The sequence below is a fragment of the Canis lupus genome, chromosome 22, assembly GCF_011100685.1.
Source record: "Canis lupus familiaris isolate Mischka breed German Shepherd chromosome 22, alternate assembly UU_Cfam_GSD_1.0, whole genome shotgun sequence".
Lineage (NCBI taxonomy): Eukaryota > Metazoa > Chordata > Mammalia > Carnivora > Canidae > Canis > Canis lupus.
The window spans coordinates 49,210,678-49,232,256 of record NC_049243.1 but is presented as its reverse complement, the minus strand read 5'-3'; the positions used below and the strand labels follow the sequence as shown (position 1 = coordinate 49,232,256).

Here is a 21,579-nt window from a genome sequence, read left to right as displayed (position 1 = left end):
CCCATGCATCTCATCTCTTGAAGTTTATCCTGAGAGTTCTTAAGCAGGTAGTCATCCCTCAACCTTTCCTGTAACCAAATGGCAGTAGCTTAATGCTGTAAGTATTTCTCACTTGTGATGTGATAAGATCCCATTTGGTTATAGGTTAGGTAGTCTTCTGTGTGACGATTCAGGAATCTGTGGCTTTGCATCCATGGCTTCTCTGTGGCACAAGCCCTCCTGTGGAATCTGTTTTCAGTGGGCCCACAGGGAGAGAGAGCAAGCTGGGATGATTGTGCACCTTGTTTCATAGCTGCACCTAGACTTTGGTGCCCCGTATTTCTTGTATTCCTTTGGCTAGAACCCAATCACAGTTTCCCCCTACCTGCTGAGGAGGTTGGGAACCGTGGTCTTTGTGTCTGCCCAGGAAGAGAACCCAGGATTGGGGAGGATCTAGCTCATCAGTGTCCAATAAAAACATAATGCCTGTCACATATGCAATTTTACATTAAAAAAACCCAATAAAACAGTTGAAATTAATTTTAATAACATGTTTTATTTAACCTAGTATATTCAAAGTATTATTCAACATGTAATAAAACTTATGAGTAGGATATTTTACATTTTTTTTTTTTCATACAAAGCCTTTGAAATCCACTGTGTATTTTATACTTAGAGCCCATCTCAGTTTGACCAGTCTCATGTCAGGTGCTCAGTAGCCCCATGTGACTAGTGACTAGCATATTGGGCAACACAAGGGTGTCCTGTTTCTTCTGCCACTCCTGGTATTGAAGTTACTTGCTTACGTACCTTCATCTTGGTCTCCTGTTGGATTGTGTGTTTGTGTTCCTTACCTGTCAGTCCTGTATGGCATCCTGTGGTTTAGGAATGCCTACTGAGCGATTGATTGAGCAGGCAGGAGAGTTAATGCATGAATCAGCTCATTCACAAATGGATTAATGAGTAAAAATGGAGAGTGTTCCATTCACTAGTGAATGCTCCTCAGAAGTTCTCTTATGTGGCAAATGCTAGGTCACACAGAACATGACAAAGTAGGGTCACACAGAAGGACAGAGTAATAAACCCACTTAGCCACAGTGGTAATATGTATCACTGAATTATAGAAAGTTTGAGCTGAAAAGAACTTGATCATCAGATAGTTTGGTGTCTCCATTTGATAAGCACCTGTTCCCCAAACATGTGGAGACTTGGAGATGGCATATCAGGTCTGGGGAGCTGGATCTGCCAACACTTTTGGTTGATTTAAATTTATTGTAATAAGTCTAGAAGTCCTGTGTGTCCCCCAAATTAACACCCATTATGTATATGCTGCAGTTACTTCAAAATGAGATGTTGGAGACAGTGTTAATAGTCTCAATTTAAAAATGCTCCCAAACAAATTGTTTAATTTTTTGTTGTTGTTGTTGATTTTACTGCCTTCAAGTCTTAAATCAGGGACTGGGAAAACTCATGAACGTTGTCATCAGTCTAATGTACACATCTGAGTAAGAGTCTATTTAGAAGGAAAATAACAGTACATTAAGCCTGTAATATTGGGTCAGAGGTGTTTTTTTCATTACTGGCCTAATTGCAGTGAATTGTGGAGGATACATATGGAGGATGTAACTTTGGCATCTTGTTTCTCTTGTGGGGGGAGAAAGGAAATCCTTAGAAATGCACGTTGCCTTTCTCTAAATAGGTTGCTTTATTGCTTTTATTTAGTGGCCATAAAGGTCACAAATTTGAACTTGAATGAGCGCTTATAACTCAGCTGGCAAACAAGCTGTTTGTGAAAGGGTTCCAGGCAGCAAAACCCTAGGGTGGGTTTTGCTCAGTGTTCTCTTTAGGGAGGTATCCTGCTAAAGCAAGTTTTTCAGTATGTGATCACACCATTGAAAGTATCTGAGAGATATGTGAGGCTTACTGTTCCGTAAGTCCTTTCATACGGTCTCATAATTGAAAGGCATTTCATTTTGGTAGAGGTGGGGGGGGGGAAGGAGAGAGGAAGGTAGGTGAAGGTTAATTCTGGTGGAAGGATCTACCCACAAGGTTGTGTTTTTCCCCAAAGTCCAGCTAAATAGAAGCCAGCAGTCATAAAGGAGTCGAAGCCTGCTATGGTGTTTTGATAAGGCTAGAGTGTGTGTTCTGTCCTGCAGAGACTAGGTCAGCTTTTTGGCCTCATCCTCACGCCACCCCTTACTTGTATCAGACGTCTGCAGAGACATGTCTGGGAACCCATCCATGTCTTCTTGTATTGGATCTGCGCTTAAATATCATAGGTGTTCCTATCTCTTTTAAGTTAATAAATTAAGATCAGTGATTCTCAGACGTCGATGGATGAGAAAGCCTCTGGCATAGGTGATGTGGGGAACAAAGGCAGGAAACGTCGATAAAATTGAATTTCATTATAACCTGCAGCCCGTTTGACAAATACTTGAGGCAGACAGAGTATAACACTCCTCCAGGAAAACTCCCAACTGTCTTAATGTTACTGCTTTGCTAGAGGCAAAAACAACCTTAGCTTGACAATAGTCAGGTCTCCTTGTATTGGATCTGTGTTCTTGTCTCTTTAAAGTTAATGAATTAGGGTTAATGATTCTCCGACACAGATAGATGAGAAAGCCTCTAGCATAGGTATCATCTGGGTGCTGTGAAAAATATAGCTTAAGATTCCAATGCAGAAGTTTTGGGTGGTTTCTGTAATCTGTATACTACAGAGGCTAGCAGGCATTTGACAAGTTAAGATCAGGAGGTGGTAAGGGGAACATTCCAGGTTAATGGGCAACATTTCTGGAGGCGTGAGGCAATAGAGACAGGCAGTGAAGTTCGGGGCCGGCAGTGGTGAGGGCAGGAGAGACCCCACAGGCTACATAGGGAAGGGATGTCCTTGGGGAGTCATCCCAGGTTAGCATGGGAGAAACTGCCCTGCTTCGGGAGCCAGATCTCCAGGTCATACTGTTTGTTTCTAACTTCCTTCCTGTGAGGAATTAAAATGAATGTCTTTGCCTTCCCCTTCCCCCACTCTGTTCCATTACTTTGAACTATTAGGAAATTTTACCTCTCTTCAGTAAAACTCAGCGGAGTGAGGTTTTGGTCCTTTGCCCAGATTGCTTCTGTCTTACTTTAATCATCTAAGGAAGAAGAATGTATGTTGAGCTTGAGTTTAAATCTTTATCTGACAAGGTGGTTGCTTGTAGATCCATGTTAAACATAGACGTTGATTTATTTTTACGGTGAAGGAAAATAAAAATGACCTCTTACCAACCTGTTTAAAGTTGTTTTGCCACATACCAGCTGTGTGACCTTGGACTAATTCTGTGACGTCCGTGCCTCAGTTTCTTCATCTGTAAAATAAGAGTATGTGTCTCAGGGTTGAATAAATATACTGTGTATCACAGTGCCCGGCACAGAGTTGGCGCTTGCTAAGCAGAGCCATATCAACTTCAAGTTTTGTTTATCATGGCTTTTTTTGGGGTACTATTAATTTTGATTTCTACTTGAGAATTTCATCTATCTTGATTACTGAATTTTTACTGCTCTCTTAAAACCTGTTCCTGAATGGTATGCCTCACTCACCTTCCCCCAGTCCTGCCCCTGGAGGAGAAGTTGTATGCATTAGCTACCTTGTGGACATGTTTTTAAAAAATTTCTCAAATAGGTGGGCACCTGGATGGCTCAGAGGTTGAGCATCTGTCTTCGGTTCAGGTCATGATCCCGGGGTCCTGGGATCGAGTCCCACATCAGGTTCCCCGCAGGGAGCCTGCTTCTCCCTATGCCTATGTCTCTGCCTCTCTCTTTCTGTGTCTCTCATGAATAAATAAAATCTTTAAAAAAAATCCTAAATAGTAATAAATGGCTTTAAAAAAGTCTTTGTGTTTAACTTATGCTTATTATAAGGAAAGTTTTAAAAATACTGGTACATAGAAAGAAGGGTAAATAAAAACCTTTGTTCCATATTTCAGACACAATTGCTGTTAATATTAAGTTTCAGTGGCTCCTCTAAGGAGATATATGTTCAAAAGGGAGATGAAGTTATCTATTTAGTTATTAGGTTTAAGGTTAATTTTGAAACATAGCTTCCATGCATACTTAAGGTATGTACCTTAGAAGAACACCAGTTTCTATAAACAAAAATGCCTAATATAGTGTTACTATTGTAAGGGTTGAATTGAACCGAATAAAGTGAGAATACACATCAAGGACCCAGCACATAGTAGGGACCCTGACAGTGTTTCCTTGCTCACTCCTGCCATGCTCCAAGCCACTCATGCGCTTCCATTTCCTCTTCTTTTCTGTGTTGAAATTCTTGTGTGATAGTTACAAAATAATAAAGTATTGACTTACAGATTTAGGTCTTGACAAAGCATAAATGGAAGTGTGTGCCTGGGTGGGGGTGTGGGGGCTCCTAAGTGCTCTAGGTAACATTGGAAACCTTGTTTGTTTTGTGTTTATTTCACCTTCTGTTTTTGAATTAGCAGAGGGACTTTGAGGCTGGCCCCTCTTTGTGGAAAGGAGAGTGGAATATTCACAGCCCCTGGTGTTCCAGTTTTCAGGGTTTGATGAAACATCACCTTCTCCCTTTTAAGCATACGTTTCCTGGAAGACTTTTTCCCCTTGTTTGAGAGGAGACAGCTGAAGCCCATTGTGTTGCATGTATAAAACTTCAGAAATGTAACAGAAGTAACAGGACCATTCACCAACTTTAGTAAAGGACCAAAGGTAGCTACTGGTCCATGACCGTCACTGTCACCACCACCGCCAGCGTTGGTTTCTAAGTTATGTGATGTGTGTGTTTTGATTTGGCAGTGCAGATAAGGGCGACTTTGGTGCCTTCCTTGGCATTGGCGCTCTCCATACACTTTGTTTCTGTCGCCTGCTCTGGGCCCTTTACTTGTAGCATATCTGTGAAGAAATTAATTTAGAGGAGTTCCGTATTTTTACAAGCACTCCTGGGGGCAAGTTTGACTTGTCAGGATGTGTCATCCAGGAATAACGTTTGAGCCCCCTAAAAGTGGCTTTGTTTTGTATTCCTGGGCAGTCTCTTAATATCACATAGGAAATTAATCACAATGAGCTTGGAAGAAGTGGAAGACCATCCTTTAGGCCAGAGGATGAGAAGGGATACATCATCTTTGCTGCTGATGAGTTTATCTTATGGAGGGATATAATCTACCTCTTTTTAAAAGCAGGGACTTTCCAATTATTGTTAAGAAACTGGTATGATTATAAAGGGTCATTGTCTTTTATGCAAGTTAAAATAAGCCAGAAGTCCTAGGGGGTACTCCACAAATCACTTTGCCAAGTTTTCTCCTGGTGGACTTTCCCATCACAGACTGGGGGTGTAGGTGTCCGGCTTTTGCCTGGAGCCCCTTCCTCTCTCCTGTCCCCAGGGTAGGTAGCTGATGGCCATGAACTTTGATACATGGGAGTGATCAGCCCTGTGCCTCCTGCCAACTTGTCTCATCTCCATCATTTGTAAATCAGGGTGGTCCACCAGTTTTATACCATATCAACACTGATGGAACATGCTTTACGTATAACATACACAAAGATTTTACAGAACCAATAAACTTTAAGGCTGGTTATTTGTGGTTTTCTTTACATTGCTTTGGGAGGTGGATATGGGGAGAAGTGAAGAAATGGCCATTTGTCTTCCATTTATAATGGAATGAGGCATTTTATTTAGAACGAGAAACTTTTTAGTGCTTAAAAAAAAAAAAAAAAAAAAAAACCTTTTGGTTGTTTTTCTTACCAAGTATATGTTACCTAGCCCTTAACCTCAACCCTTGTCATTTAGTGAAGAAAGTTAGAAAATCCTTCATTTCAACTCCTGTGAAGCGTGGGTCTGTGATGAATCAAATCAAAGTGAGGCAATTTCATGATTTATCTATAAGCAGACATTTATGGACTGCCTACTGTGTACTCACCACATACCCCCCATCCTTGCCTCAGTGCTTAAAGCTTACAAGAGGAAATCATATGTGCTGGAATGGCTCTGTCAGGGTGGACCCTGTGTGGCTGGCTGGGTGTCAGTAACTCAGGCTGGGAGTTTCGTTTCCTGAGAAAACAGGCATATTATGTTTTCCTTTGTTTTGTAAATTTCCACCTCTAAAACAAATCATTGACGCTGTTGGCTGAATTATCATTATTGTGATTAAAATAAATTGACAGTTTACAGAAAAACTATTGGTGTGCAGAGTATATAAAAGCTCTCTCCATCCTGAGGGGATCCTAACTCTTCAGTAAATTCATCCAAGAAATATTTTTTGAGCATCTACCCTGTTTGAGTACCTGAGAGACTAGAGCAGTGAACAAAATAGACAAGACTCTCTGCCCTCACACAGCGTCTTCTGCCTTTTTTTTTTTTTTTTTTGAATTGGGATTAGACAAATAAGGAAAGTAGAATACAGTATGCCAGATAGTGACGGAGGCTGTGTAGAAACAGAAGCAGGCAGGGAGAGGGAATGTCCTGGATGGGGGTAGAGCTGTCTTTACTGAGAAGCTTCTTGAACATTTGTGGCTGCATGGAGTCAGTGTTCTTGCACACAGTAGGACACATCCATGGTCCACTTGGGTCTTGGGAATGAACAGAATCTAGTTGGGATTGTAATGGTGGACATTCTGATCCTTGTTTTCCAGAGGAGGGACCTGGGGTCTCCAGGGTGGTGAAGTTGCTGTGCTAGATTCACACAGCCAGTACCAGAGAGCAGTCTCTAGAAATGGAAGGACTCTCCCATCTTAATTGCCTCATCTGAAAACAGAACCTTCTTTAGAGCCTGTGCCCTGTTGTCCCAGCACAATGAGCTTACCCCAGAGCTGTGTTGGCCTTCTCACCCACAGAACATCCCATAGTCCTTGTCATTGTCAGCCTCTCACTCTGCCCCTGCTCCACTGGAGAAGGATCCTCCACATTTAGGACATCTTCCATTGAGGATGTGACACTTTTTTTTTTCTTTTTTTTATTCATTCATGAGAGAAGCAGGCTTCCTGTGGGGAGCCTGATGTGGGACTTGATCCCAGGACCCCAGAATCACAACCTGAGCCAAAGGCAGGCACTCAACCACTGAGCCCCCCAGGTGCCTTGAGGATTGGACACATTTAGAAATATATCCACTGTTTGGTCCTTGTGTTTTTCTTTTGTGTGTAGTGGGGAAATACGACTTTCAAATGTTTATCATTCCATTGGGGTGGTTTATATTCCCCCAAATCTCATCAATAAGGGAAGTTTTAATAGTTCATATAGATATGTAGAGCTGGAAAAAATTTTTTAGTGTACATCCTTCATTTTATAGGTGAAGTTTGTGGGACCCGGAGAAGTGAAGTGACTTTTCTATTATTACGCAGCTGTTGAGTGGTATGGCAGGGGCTAACGCCTTGATGTGACATTTTTCTATATATCTTGCAGTAGAGCATATTCATTTTTTTTCTTGAATATAGAAGTAATAAGTGCCCTTGAAGAAAATTTGGAAAGTAAGATTTTAGAGAAAAAAATTACTGATAGTTTCACATACCAGAGTTAATCAGCAGCCATTTTTTTTTTTCTTCAGTTTTCTATGTGCGTATTATTGTGGATATTTTCTCAGTGTCATTAGAAGTTCTCAAAAAACATAATTTGGGGCATCCTGGGTGGTTCAGCAGTTTAGCACCGCCTTCAGCCCAGGGCGTGATCCTGGAGACCCGGGATCGAGTCCCACTTCGGGCTCCCTGCATGGAGCCTGCCTCTCCCTCTGCCGGTGTCTCTGCCTCTCTCTCTCTCTCTCTGTGTCTCTCCTGAATAAATTAAATTAAATTAAATTAAATTAGATTAAATTAAATTAAAAAATATAATTTGTGTTAGTTATCTTATTTGCCCTATTTTGGAGGTATACTTTATTGGCCTTGGGTTGTGCATCTGGCATTACATTCATATAATGACTCGCTTGCTGACTTGGCCATTAATCAACAAGTGAGTAGGCTGCAGGTGTTGACACTGCTGATTGCCATCGAATGGCTTGTTTATTTAACTGATGCCTGATGTTTAAATTGCTGTTGTTCTACTTAAATAGAATTTGAACATGTTAAAGTGAAGAGTTTGTATCTCAAGACTTTGCTTGGCTCTCTAGCTCATTTCTCCGGACCTCAGTTTCCTTATTCTGTGAGTGGATGATCTTCCCTTGGCTCCTTCTTTGAGTGCCTGATAAACTCTAGGGGCTACTCCTCAGAAAAATCACAAAGACATACAAAATTTTGAATGTAGTTTTAGAGGATTCACAGACCACTTTCCCCCCAAGTTCAGCCTTGAATTCCAGGCTGTGAACCATTAGAGTAGGTGATAATGACTATTCCATTTCTGTGACATTTGATTAAATCTCTGATGCTGAGAAATTGGGGTGAGCATCAAACTTTGTATCAGATTTTTTTTTTTGATACTAAATCTTTTACAAGGCTTCAAGGGTCTGATGCAGAAGACTCTTTCCTCTCCCACCTTTTCCTGCCCCCAAATCTATTTCTCTTTTTGTCCCTATATCCCTCCTCTACTGTGGTTATTTATCACCTTGCTCCCTGCATCTGTTGCCTCTCATCCTGTTCTGTTTTTTTTTTTTTTCATCCTGTTCTGTTTTGCTGCTTCTTATGCCTTCTGTTTTTTATGCTTTTTCTTTTTCTCAGAAGAGTCGATCATTTTCCTGACACCTTTTCTTTTATTTGGCTAGCACACTGACTGGTAACAATACACGTGGAAAATCTTTAGTCATTTGCTCCTTTTTGCAATTTTTCTTAATAATTTGTACTTATGTTTCACATTTTCCCAGACCAAGAGAACAGAGATGATTACTTTGGAGTAGATACATACACACACACACACACACACACACACACGTGTATATATGTACATAAGTGTGTACAATTATTTAATACAGATATTTAATATATTTAAGTCTCTACCTCAAATTATGTGTATGGCTCTATATGTATATACTTTATTTAAATATACCTGACATACAATTTAAAGGCATATATATAAAATTTAAATCCTCTCCTCTAGTATATACATATTTGCCTTTAAAGTTAATTTTAATGTTTTAAATATCCTTCTGATATGGCAAGAGTCCCTAATAGGAGAGTAAAAAGTTTTTTTGAGGTAATTGATATTTATTCCTTGTATGAGTTATTCCTTATATAATTATTAGCTGCAGCAAAATGCGGTTTTAAATTTTATATAATTCATTGCTAAAAACAATTTTATTTACACTTCCTAAAGGTTCACTTGTATTGTTTCCAAGGATACCTTTGTCTGAAAAATGTCTAGCAAGTTCTGCAGGGTAACATTTTCTTAGCTGGGAGAAAGGAGCATTTTAATTATTAGTAAATGGTCCATTGGGTTTCAGTTTATGAACAGTTGAATGCTTCTGCCTTGATTCGGGCCATTAACAAATGAAAATGTTTGCATATTTCTAAAACTACTACTAAATTTTACTGTAGGGATGAAGATAACCAGTGACACAAAATTGACATAAGCATTAAATTCAGCAACTGTGTTTTGAGTGCTTGTAGTACATAAGACACTGGAGATGCAAAGATGGTTAAGATACAGTTCCTGCCCTCATGAATTTATAGTCTCATTGAAGTGGGTGACACCTACAAACCTAATAAAAGGTAGATTGTGAAAAGCTCCAACATAGAGGTAAATAAAAGCAATGCCCAGTGGGTTAATGGTAGAAGAGCTAATCAATTCTGGCTAGGAGGATCAAGATGGCATTTAAACTGGGTTTTGAGGCATGTGTAGGAGTCCTACATGTTTAGGAGTCTGAGGGTCTTAAGTTCCTTACTTTTCAGAATGTGATGGAACTTCATCCTTTAGTGGCAAGGGGAAGATAGGGGCAGTAGAGTCTAAAGTTAGCCTTCCCTACAGTAAAAAATTAACCATGGAAAATTCTATAAATTTTTGATCAGGTTTTCATGGTACTGTGTACCCAACCTATAAAATAATTTGTGTGAATATTAAAATCTGAGAACTGAAACTCCTATACAAAAGCATTTGTTTCATTTTTCTTCCCCACAGGGTTTATGCCATTCTGTTTAAACAGTAAAATTCGATATACCTTTAATACATTTACTAGGTATTTTTGTTATTTTAAGAGTTGGACAAGTTAGTGTGTGAAAGAACTTGAGTTGCTAGCTAGTAGGAGCTCAGTAAATGTTGGTGGACTTGAATCCAGAGATACAACAAATACCATCCTTGTTCTTTGAAATGTTGCACAGGAACCCTTGGCCACCTACTTCCCATTCTTCTAAGATGGCATTTCCTCTTGTGACTGCTCTGACCAGATGTCTCTTTCATGTCCTTAAACAGCAGTCTCACAGACTCTTTGGAGAAACCACATCCTACTTGGAGGTTTAGGTTCTGGAATTAAATACTGTGCCATGTGACTCCCCTAGACCTGCAAACTTCTGAAGTGTTGGTCATCCTAAATGAGTAGAGCAGCACCAGAGCACTTGACATTGCCTGAGAAGTTATATAGCAGGAAAGCTGGCAATAATATCCTCATTCCTCTAAGTCCTGAGAATTTCCTTTTCTCATAAGTCAGACCATTTAAAGGTGACAGATTATACCACCATCTTGCTCTCAGAATTGCTTTCCTTTATCCAGGATTTAAGTATACTGATCTCAGATGGTGGTGTAAAAGCAGTGTGAACTTTGCTGCTGCATTTCCTGTAAACATGTTGAGAACTTGATACATTAATCAGTCCCTTTTTATGCAAATCTCTGTGTGAGAAATGAGAAAAAGTTTTTTCTTGCCTTATAGCTTGGTATGTTTTCTCCATTTGGTAATATGAATTAGGGAACCTAACCTCTGTCCTGGCTACCTAGAAGCTCAGAGCCAAGTTAAAGTTTTTTCCATGATTACAAAAGAAATATTAATTCATTGCTAAAATTTTGAAAAATATAGGAAAACTTTAGGAAGAAGATGCCTGGCTTGTAGCATGAATGCAGGGGTTCAAAGGCAGCTATCATAATCAAGCAACAAAGAGGAAAGAACATTGATTTGAAATTGCTGGAGCACTTTGTAATGTTTTGTGGCAACATGGGTGGTGGAATTGTCATTTTAGATCACACAAGCCAGAGTCTAGAATTTAAGATGAAGAACAGTTTCTTCAGCTGGGAACAACAACAACAATAACAATGGTTACCCTTTAAATGAATACCTACTAGGTACCTGGCCTTGTGCTCTGCTCTTTTTATCTTTTCATTAAATTACCTTGATTAAACCTAGGTGCTGCTTTTACCTTTAGTTGCTGATCAGTAGCTTTTACGCATTTTGTTTTTTTAGCAGTTGGCATAATTGAAATTGACAACTGGCTCATAGTATCACAGTGAAGAGTGTGTACACTGGATTCATGCTGCCACTGCTCACTATGTTACCTTCTGCACATGTGTAACCCTCTGTGCATCAGTTTCTGCATCTGTAAAATGTGGATAACCATATTACCTCCTTGGTTGTTACAAAGATAAGGTAAATTGTCCATGCTGGGACTTGTATTCCTATAACAAATAACCTTTTAAGTTCCTATTTATTACTTACAGAATGTCGTATTTTGACCAAATAAATAGGATAGCATTTCTCTCAAAGTCATGACCTGCTGGTGATTTAATGAAGATGGGGAGTTGAGGAAGAATTGGGATATTTAGAACTTCTCAAGCCATTTCAAGAAGTTGTTCAAATTGTTGCTTATGCTGTGCTTAACTGAGGCTCAATCTATCTGCTTTTTTTTTTTTTTTCAAACTATCTGCTTAGTGTGTGGCTTCAGACTTTTTTGCCTCCTCTGATTTATAGGATAATTCTTAAGTTTTGATTTAACTGCTACTTCAATTATATATTAATTTAATTGAGGCCCTTTGGGATTTTTTATTTTTTATTTTTGGTCCTCTTGTAACTTTATGAAGATAGGTTTTTAAAATTCATATACATTTTGTTTTGGAACCTGGATTTGGCAAGTGAGTTTATATTTACCCTGAAAGATTACCCAAGATTGAGAAATGGGATAATTTTTAAAAAGTTATTGTAGGGATCCCTGGGTGGCGCAGCGGTTTGGCGCCTGCCTTTGGCCCAGGGCGCGATCCTGGAGACCTGGGATCGAGTCCCACGTCGGGCTCCCGGTGCATGGAGCCTGCTTCTCCCTCTGCCTGTGTCTCTGCCTCTCTCTCTCTCTATCTCTGTGTGACTATCATAAATAAATAAAAATAAAAAAAAGTTATTGTAGAAACTATTAATTTTTTAAATGGACTAATTGATGCTTGTGACTTATTACACAATATTCACAGCCAGGACTCCTGGTGTTTGAGTGACAGAAGGGAGAGACACTGCCTTAAATTTTTACTGTGATTCTCTCGGTATCTTCTGGGCTCATTAGCAACACACCTGTTGATGGATTTAAAGTAATATTTTGTTTACCATGATATGTAGCATCCCATGAAGCTGTTTGATGACCTTGTCTTTCTGGCATAAAATAGATAAATTGAGTCCTGTGTGCTAAGGTCTCTCATGCGGGGAGAAACTCTTTCCTTACACCTGCACCCATGAGGTACAGGCTCTGGGACACCTCAGTCTTTGCCCTTCCCTGTTTTGACCATTGGCCAAGCATTTAGTGTTTAGCCATCACATGAAAGAAAGCATCCAGAAACTACAGAAATTTTAAAACACCCAGACAACCTAGCTATCTCTTCAATTCCAGGAGCTTCAGATTTGAAGTAATCATGAAAGATTCTAACTGTGACTGATTTTCTTTTAAACACTGCACTATTTTGATTCGGCTCCATTTGGCCCACGCCGTGTGGAACAGACACAATGAGGCTGGTCTTTATCAGAGAGACAGTACACTGTGTATTGTACAGTTCGGGTTTGTTTTCCTTTGGCCGGCGTGTGGGAACCTCCCATTCTCCAAGCCTGTAGTAACACCCCTGGAGGCTGGCCCTCGCTGGCATGCCCTCCCACCCCACGGGCTCTGTGGACCCAGCCAGTGGGCTGACCACTTGTGCTTGGGAGCCAGCTTCCTCTGCTTGCTCCGGCCAGTGGCATGCTTGTGCCGTGCACAGCCAGGGGCTTGCAGCTGTCCCAGTTGCAGACTTTCTGACTTGCTTTTTCAGCCGAGAATGCAGGCTGATAAATGCAGGACAAGTAGTAGAAGTGTCAAAAAGGATCTGGTGATTGAATCCCCCCTGCAACGCAAGGATGCAGCCCAGGGCGAAATGGAAGCAGAGAGCCCAGGGCCAGTGCTGGTGAGAAGGGGTTGTGCACAGCATATCTGTTGTCTCCTCCACGAAGTGCTTTTATTGTGTGTGTGCCTGTAGTGTCTTCTGGCACTCTGATTTCAAAACCTGCTTTGCCTGTCTCTTGTGAACTCTCCTTTCTTCTGTAGATTCGTTTTGGTTCCACTTTGAGTTTTGTTTGGGAGGAAAGATATGTAGGCATTTTGTGGATGAAAGGGGTTTCCAGGGGCTGCTTTGTATAGAACTTTGTATCGTTCAAAATTATGCCCCACCTAACTGCATTGTTGCCAAACATAAATCCAGGGAGGCAAGTCGCAGTTGCCTTCCCCTGGGGTTGGCAAAGAAGTTCTTTGCAAAATGAAAATATCTTTATGTATTTGTTTATTGTGAAAATTAAGATGACATTGGGGGGTTTTAAGGGACATGACTGTTGAAGTTATATGTGTCCTCACTCGCTCATATTAATAGGTTAGCCTTGAACAAAGTAAGAAATAACCTAAACTTTGAACCAATTGATAGAATCGTTTCTGTTTTTGTCATTAGCTCAGCTCATAGCAGTTGGGATAAATTCAGAGGGCTCTGGTAGACTTTGTAAGGGAGGAATGTGAAAAATGGTTGTTGTTATCATCAATGAGTAGGTTGTGCTTCTCTCTTGGAATTTCTTTAGTACAATAAAGGCACATAATTTTTTAAGCAAACTGCAAAAAAACACCAACATGCACTGCAGAGGGGACAATTGAGCCTTTCAAATGATCTGTTAAAGGAGTTGTTAAACTAGTATTAAGTGATGTTACATAATGATTTTTTTTTAAAACAAAGAGGTTCAATTGCTGTTATAAAGCGTTTGGTTAATTTTCTTTCTTTTTTTTTTTTTTTTTTGGTTAATTTTCAATTAGTGTTTTTAATAGTCTGAACTTAAACTTCCCTATAATGGATTGGATTTGAATTAAATTGTTTTTCTCGCTGACGCGTGAGACTGCCTTACATTGTTTTGCCTTCAAATTATATTGCTGAGAAAGTTAGTAAATATGATGGGCTTCTCACTGCAGATTTTTATCTGAATGATTTAGTTTTCTTCCCCCAGGTATATTGTATAGAGATGTGTTATTCATTATCTTGGATTCCTTTCTGCTAGCACAATAGTTCATTTATTCGTTGAATAGCTTGAGCCCCTCACGTGCTGTGTAGATTTAACTGATTGAAGCTCCTTGCTGATTGATGTAACTTACGATTTCTTGGAGGAAGTTGTGTGGTTTGGGTTCCCTTGTGAATATTCTTAAAAGTCTTTTGTCAGTGTTTCTCCAGATGTGTAGAAATATTTATCCAGAGGCTTACATACACTATAGAAAGATGCCCTGTGATTTTTTTTTTTTTTTAATCACATGAGTGACTTTTAAAATACTTGCTTCTTGGGGCACCTGGTTGCTTAGTCGGTAGAGCGCGGGACTCTTGATCTCAGGCTTGTGAATTAGAGCCCCACGGTGGGCTTAGAGATGCCTTAAAAAAAATGTAAAAACTTCCTTCTCTTCCTAGTGCTCAAAAAATTGGCTATTCATGTTTCAGTTATTTGTTTTGGCCATTCTCATCCCAGGCAAGCCCACAGGGAGTTCTTTTTCCACTGTCCTGGGTGAGGCTGTGCCGGCTGCTCTAGGGAGCCTAGAAGCTGCCGGTGGCGTGGAGAGCTGTGGCTCTGAGCATCTGCAGGGACAGGTGTGAGAGAAAGGTGGAGGCTGCAGTGACGCAGCAAGTAGCTTTTTCTTACCCAGTAGTGTTTCTCTTCTTCCACCAGGGTAAGCAAGATAAAAAAGAGCGAATATCGGATAAGAAAAGCGAGGATATTTCAGCAGGGCCTCTGTCTAGGTCAAATCTTCTTACTTGTGATTATCACTGCTCATGGCAGATGAGAATTCAGTAAACTGCTTGGAATACAGCTTTTTTTTTTTTTAAATTTCCAAGGCGATTTTTATTTTTAAAAATATTTTATTTATTTATTCATGAGAGACACAGAGAGAGGCAGAGACATAGGCAGAGGGAGAGGCAGGCTCCTCAGAGGGAGCCCGATTAGGGAGGAACTCGATCCCAGGACCTGGGATCATGCCCGTAGCAGAAGGCAGACACTCAACCACTGAGCCACCCAGGTGCCCCAGGACAAGATGATTTTTAAAAAGTATCCCAGCACAATCATGAGATCTATTTGTTGTAGTGTTTGTTGTTCCTTATTATTTTGTCAGGAGCCCAGGTACTCAGTGAGAGTACATTTGTAACATTTAAATGGAAGACACTTCATTTTAGAGGTAACGTTTTAAAATCAAGTTTTGCTGATTTTATGTATGCAATCAGTCCTTGGGGAAACATACTTGGTTTAGAAAGCATAAAAGTAATTAATGTGTGTAATAAATATAGTGTAGACATAGGGAAAAACGAAACGCCCTTACCTTTACTTCGTAAGTGCCCATAATTATCTGGTGTATAGACTTTTGTTTTTATTTTTTTAGTTTATTTTCTTTTTGTTTTTATTTTTTTAAAGTAATCCATACACCCAATGTGGGGCTTGAACTCATAACCCTGAGATCAAGCGTTGCATGCTCTTCTGACTGAGCCAGCCAAGTATCCTTGGTGTATAGTATATACTTTCAGACTTTGTCTTGTGCATATAAAAATGTAACTTTTTGTGGTGTGTGTTTGGAAAATGTACTATACTATAGGTTTCTGCATCAGTTTTTTCCCAGAATATATAAAAAACATCTTTCTTTATCAACATATGCAGATTTATGTAATTATTCTTAATGGTTGTATGGTATTCAGTTTTATAGCAGTGTATCATAACTTGATGGTTATTTGACTTGTTTCCAATTCTTTGCAATTAGTATGTATGGTCATTGGGAAATGGGGTGTGGATGTCTAATAGTACACTTGCTAGTAACTATAAATATATCTTAAAGCACTTATGCAAGTCAGTATTTGTCCTGTAAAACTTCTATCATAAGTTTCCTCTTGCTGCTTTTCTTTGGCAATGTTTTTCTCTCTCTTCTGCCAGGATAATGGTTAAGGTCTCCCTTAGCAGTGGCTGCTTGTTCTGTGCTCAGTATAGCCAGTGTTTCTTAGAGAAGTATGTGTATAGACATTATGAAGATTCAGGGCTGCAGGGTTCCACTTATAGGCACCTTCTTAGGTGGGTCTTGTCCTCTCATTTTGACAGCAAACAGGGGAGGCAGTGTGTAGCAAAAGTTCACCATTCCCATCCAGGCTCACTGCCAGCCCCTATTGAAAAATGACTTTGCGGGCTGTGAATGACTAACAGGGGAACAATCAGGATATTGTTGACGTCTACAGGTTAGTTACCCTCCTTACATTTGAGTACCTATTTTTGCCCCCCAAACTCTAAATTCCTGGAAATAATTCATTCCAATTGTTGTTTCTCAGCAATTCAGAGGAATAGGGTGTGGCCTCAAAGAGCCAGAAATGGCTGGGGTACATGTCATTTGTGTTATCCTTTCACTGGGTTATTTCAAGAGGCATCCGAAGACTGTAGTACAGGTCTTACTCTGGGAATTTGGAAGGTTGAAAGATGTAAAGATAAAGAAGAGCTGAATTTTCATGTGTTAGATATACTCATTAGGTAAAATTTTTGAAAAGTTTCTTTATAAAGATTTATTTTTATTTGAGAGAGTGTGTGCACAAGTGAGTGTGAGTGGGGGCAGAGGGAGAGAAAGAATCTCAAGCAGACTCCCCACTGAGTGCAGAGTTGGATGCAGGGAATCGATATCATGGCCTTGACCCGAGCCAAAATCAAGAGTTGGGCACTTAACCCCCTGAGCCACCCAGACACCCTGAAAAGGTTCTTTTTAGAGACACGTTTTCTCTTTGCTATTTTTCTGGGATCTTCAAGTGGTAAAAACGAAGTCTGAGTTCTTATTTTGATATTTTGAATGAATACATGATTAGCTAAATGACTATATGAGAGGCAGCACTTGTGATATAGTAATGGGTAGGAGACCCTGCTTCTGGCTGGACAAGTAGGTGCTTTGCCTGGGAAAACCTTTCTCTCCCTGAAGTTTTATTTACTCTAGAAATAGCGAAAGAAGTGAATTAAGACACAAAACTTGAAGTAATAAGGTTATGGGCAATGATAGCATTGTTGTGTATATCCTATAAAACTTGAGATGACTGTGATTGAGTTAATGAAATTATGCTTATAAAGTCCTTTGGCCCTGCAGGTTTTCTGGCATCCCTATAGACATCGTTAGAAATAATTAATGATGTTAATTACATTGGTGATATTTAATAGGTAGTTTTTTTGTTTTTAAAATATTGAATGTGAAGAAAAGTTCCTATAAGTTTTCTGTAGTGACATATTCCCAGATGATAAAACCAGGAAAGTTTATGTATTCAGAGCCATAAGTCTTCACTGTGCTCGTTGGCTTTCCCCTTGATTTGTTTTTTCATTCGACTCATAGTTATAAGCACTGATATTTGCCAGACTTACACTAACATCCTTCCTCTCCTCAAGCAGCTAGGTCTGGCTAATGAGGGGCTTTCACATGGTATTTATTAGGCACAGTGAGTACTAATCTTACCCATCCTTTTCCACTTAAGCAGACAACACTGAAATCATCATCAGTTCCAACAAGGACATGTTCTCAAATTTTTAGCGTCCAAAGCAGGTCCAGCCCTGCTTTACAGAAGGCACAAGGGCCCCTGACTGTCCATATGAGTAGTTTGCATGAACAAGGTCCCCAAAGACGCACACATATTTTGTAGTGCCATCAGTGAATCTTTGGGGAGTGCGTGCTTAGAGTTGGATTGAATTGACTAACCTTGCAGGCATAGAAAACTTTCACAGACAAGGGGCTTCCACAACTCTGTCACTACCTATTACAACAGAGAGTCACTCTCTACTTTCTGGGATTCTTGCTTACCTGGAACATGAAAACCCACCTAGCTCTGGCGTGCTTCTTTTTCCTACTGTTTATCAACAGGGAGGCAGAATGGCTGGTCACTGTTTTTTTATGACAAGGTAATGCCAGTTGCTTTCTTTTGTTTTTTGGAATAATAACAAAAATATTTATATAGTGCCTTGCTTTGTGCCAGACACTGTTTTAAGCCTGTTAAATAGATTACTTCAATTCTCACAGTTCTAGGAGGTGAGTGCTATTATTGTTTCTCATTTTACAAGTGAGGACACAGCACACAGAGGCTAGGTAACTTGACAAAAGTTGTATCTTTAGTAAATGGCAGAGCCAGGGATTTTTGGCTTCCAGGCAGATTTTCCAAAATCCATACCTGGAAACTTACATATAATTCATGAACAAATATGAACCTGGTTGCTTAGGCTTAGCATTGGTATTATAAAGATGAAAAAGAAAGGTTTAAAAATTTTTAAAAAATTTTTAGAGAAAGACCAACTTTTAAGTGACAGAACAATAGTGGCTGAGTAGCTTAGACAAAGAGCGGAATGGCTGTGCCTGAAGGAGTTGGAAATATGAACAAAATAGAATCAATTGGTACTGGGAGTCTTTCTTACTTTTTTTTTTTTTTTTTAATGCTTTGACTCGCTCTTCATCTTTTTTTAAAATTTTTTTTAATTTTTATTTATTTGTGATAGTCACAGAGAGAGAGAGAAAATGAGGCAGAGACACAGGCAGAGGGAGAAGCAGGCTCCATGCACCGGGAGCCCGACGTGGGATTCGATCCCAGGTCTCCAGGATCGCGCCCTGGCCCAAAGGCAGGCGCCAAACCGCTGCGCCACCCAGGGATCCCTCTTTCTTACTTTGGATGTCACATTTTATCATCTTCCCAGGAGGTTATGTAGGAGTATGAATTAATGTGATATCTAAGAGTCTAGAGACATCTTATTTTCTTCCCTAGATTTATTTTTTAATTAATTTACAGCATGATCCAGGATAAATCTGAGATGCTTATTCTCTAACCAGTAAAATGGGTTCTTTGGTCCCTGTTGTGTTTAGAGGAGGCTGTTTGCCCCACGTGCTCTTTGACATTATTTGACAGGTAGTGGCTAAGTACAAGGCAGCCAAACTATGTCACAGGTAGCAGGTGCCGTGGGTGGTCTAACTCAAAGCATTTCGGAGACCAGACGAGAGTCCTATTTTTGGCCCTAGAACTGCCTTGCAATTCCTGCTGATCATCATCCTTTCCTCTCCTGCCCTGGCTTCAATAGTTTACTCATCTGTAAAATGAGAAGCATGTAGTAAATAATCTCAAAGTTCTCTTCTTCTGGGGCTAAAGCTCCATGGTGGAGGATTATTAGCTTTGATCTCAGGAATAACCTGTGATGAAGTCAGGTCAAAACCCTGGAGTTTTAGTTTCAGGTTCCATGTTTAGTTTATTCAAAATCTTTTGGGTTTTGGGTTGTAAGAGCTACAAAACAGGGGATATTGGATTGCCACCTAATGTAATGAGTAAGGTGAGTGAAATGGGTTGGCCAGCCTGGAGATAAATAAAAGTAGCAGCAGAATTTGGAGTTAGCAGGGAGAGCTATGCAGGAGATTCACAAAGGCCTGACAAGCCTGCAGATGACATATCACTGTGATAATTTTAGAACCAAGAAGGGTTGGAAATTATAGTTTATCCTCAACTTTCCAGAAGTTTGAAATACCCCTGTAATGTGATATATATATAGCTGGTCCTAAGTTTCTCTTAGAGTAACATTTTGAGGCTTTAGAAGTTTTTAGTGCTCACTTCCCAGACAAGAGTGTGTGCCACTGACCAGTGGATCTCTGGGGCTTCATCCAGGTTCTCGGGGAGGAGCCAGGCCATAGTTCTGTTTTGGGCTCTCCTTGCTTTGGAGAGTTGTCACCACCAAGGGAGGAAGCAGAAGTGGCTGATGGAAGGAGCCCTTTACTCACTCATGAGACCGTGAGCCTGTGTCTTTTAAACCTACTTGTCATTTCTAAGCCAAGATTGTGTTTCTATCAGATGAAGATAGTAGGACTGACTACCCTCCAGTTAGCTTATCTCCAAAGGTTATCAGGACTGCCCCCATCAGCTTACCATCATCAGACTTTCCTTCCTCTGAGTTGTGCTCTGACATGCTGCCAGACTGCTCTGTCTACAACACGGATAAACTCCTTTTCTAACTTTCCTTTGCAGAGAAGGCAAAGCATGGCTTATTTGATCCTTGGAGGCCAGCCCTTAACTTGCTTGCTGGCCTCATCTCTCACACTTTCCAAAATGCATCCTGACCAGGCCCATTGTTCTTTCACAGAGGGCACTGTACTACCTGGCACAGCTCTTCCTTTGCCCAGCACGCTTCACTGCCAGACCGTTCCTGTCTGCCCTTCAAGCCCCAGTTCACATGCCAGCTCCCCCAAGAAACTTTTTGAAACCCTCCCCCCGCATTTTCCTACAGGCTGTGTACTCCTCTGGCCTATTGTGGCATCGTTATTCTAGAACGTTCCATTATCACACTGTTCTGCTGTCTTGTACCTAAGGCCTATACTCTAGCTTCCCTCACTAATGGGGTGAGGGGGCTTATGCCCCAGTGGGAACCATGAGTGGTTTTGTTTTCTTTATATTCCATCTCTGACATACCAGTGCTTTCCCTGCCACCCCTTTTGTTCTTTTTGTCATTGTCCTGGTCACTCTTTGAGGAATGTATTGGCAAAGAATGGGTTGCAGAAAGTGCCCCCCAGGAGAGACTGGATCTGCAGAATCTTTTTCAGTCTTCCCTCCTCTTTTTAAAACGATTTTATTTATCTATCTATCTATCTATCTATCTATTTATTTATGAGGGAAACAGAAAGAGAGGCAGAGACACAAGCAGAGGGAGGAGAAGCAGACTCCCTGCAAGAAGCCCGATGTGGGACTCCATCCTGGAATCTGGGATCAGGCCCTGAGCTGGAGCCAGACACTCAACCACTGAGTCACCCAGGCGTCCCCTCCCCCCCCCTTTCTTGGTGGTTGTTTAGCCACCAACATCCAAATGAGTTGAATTGCCAAAAGTAAAAATGGATGCATCTAGAGGATGGTGCATGGCTAAATAGGATGCAGGTATTATGCCCTGAAACCCTCCCACGCTTCTGTTATTTTTGATCTAAATGCTTAACTAACGTCTTATGCAAGTACTTGCTTGGGTATGGAAATGCAAACTCATGTGAACAAAGTCAGAACCCTTTGTCTCTTCCTCTTAGCCAGCACCTGGTTTTGTTAACAGTTACCACTTCTGTCAGCCATTCCTACAACTGTAATATCACCTCTGATGGTTGTAGTACATTCGGAAAAAAAGTTGTGTGTAGGGCAGCCTGGGTGGCTCAGCGGTTTAGCGCCGCCTTTGGCCCAGGGCATGATCCTGGAGACCCGGGATCGAGTCCCACGTACGGCTCCCTGCATGGAGC

General features: G+C 40.5%; 1 protein-coding gene and 1 long non-coding RNA gene across 35 annotated transcripts in view; one reads left to right on the top strand and one right to left on the bottom strand.

The window, feature by feature from the left end:
- The window catches only part of DOCK9 (dedicator of cytokinesis 9), a 279,172-nt gene that overhangs the window by 90,789 nt on the left and 166,804 nt on the right, over nucleotides 1-21,579 (top strand). For 5 of the 34 annotated variants that reach the window (XM_038569939.1, XM_038569937.1, XM_038569934.1 and 2 more), the window contains exon 1: nucleotides 12,971-13,234. The exons of 25 other annotated variants lie outside the window; for them this stretch is intronic. In XM_038569939.1, coding sequence (XP_038425867.1) covers nucleotides 13,109-13,234 — 126 coding nt within the window. In that variant the 5' untranslated portion in view covers nucleotides 12,971-13,108. Of the gene's footprint in view, nucleotides 1-12,969; nucleotides 13,235-21,579 lie in introns of those variants that run through there. 4 more of the 34 variants (XM_038569929.1, XM_038569924.1, XM_038569921.1 and 1 more) reach the window with 1 other exon arrangement.
- Nucleotides 594-20,584, bottom strand: LOC111091695. Its single transcript, XR_005376519.1, has 3 exons — nucleotides 20,237-20,584; nucleotides 3,245-3,323; nucleotides 594-3,110 (listed from the first exon to the last, which is right to left on the bottom strand). It is a non-coding gene; the product is annotated as an uncharacterized LOC111091695 (long non-coding RNA).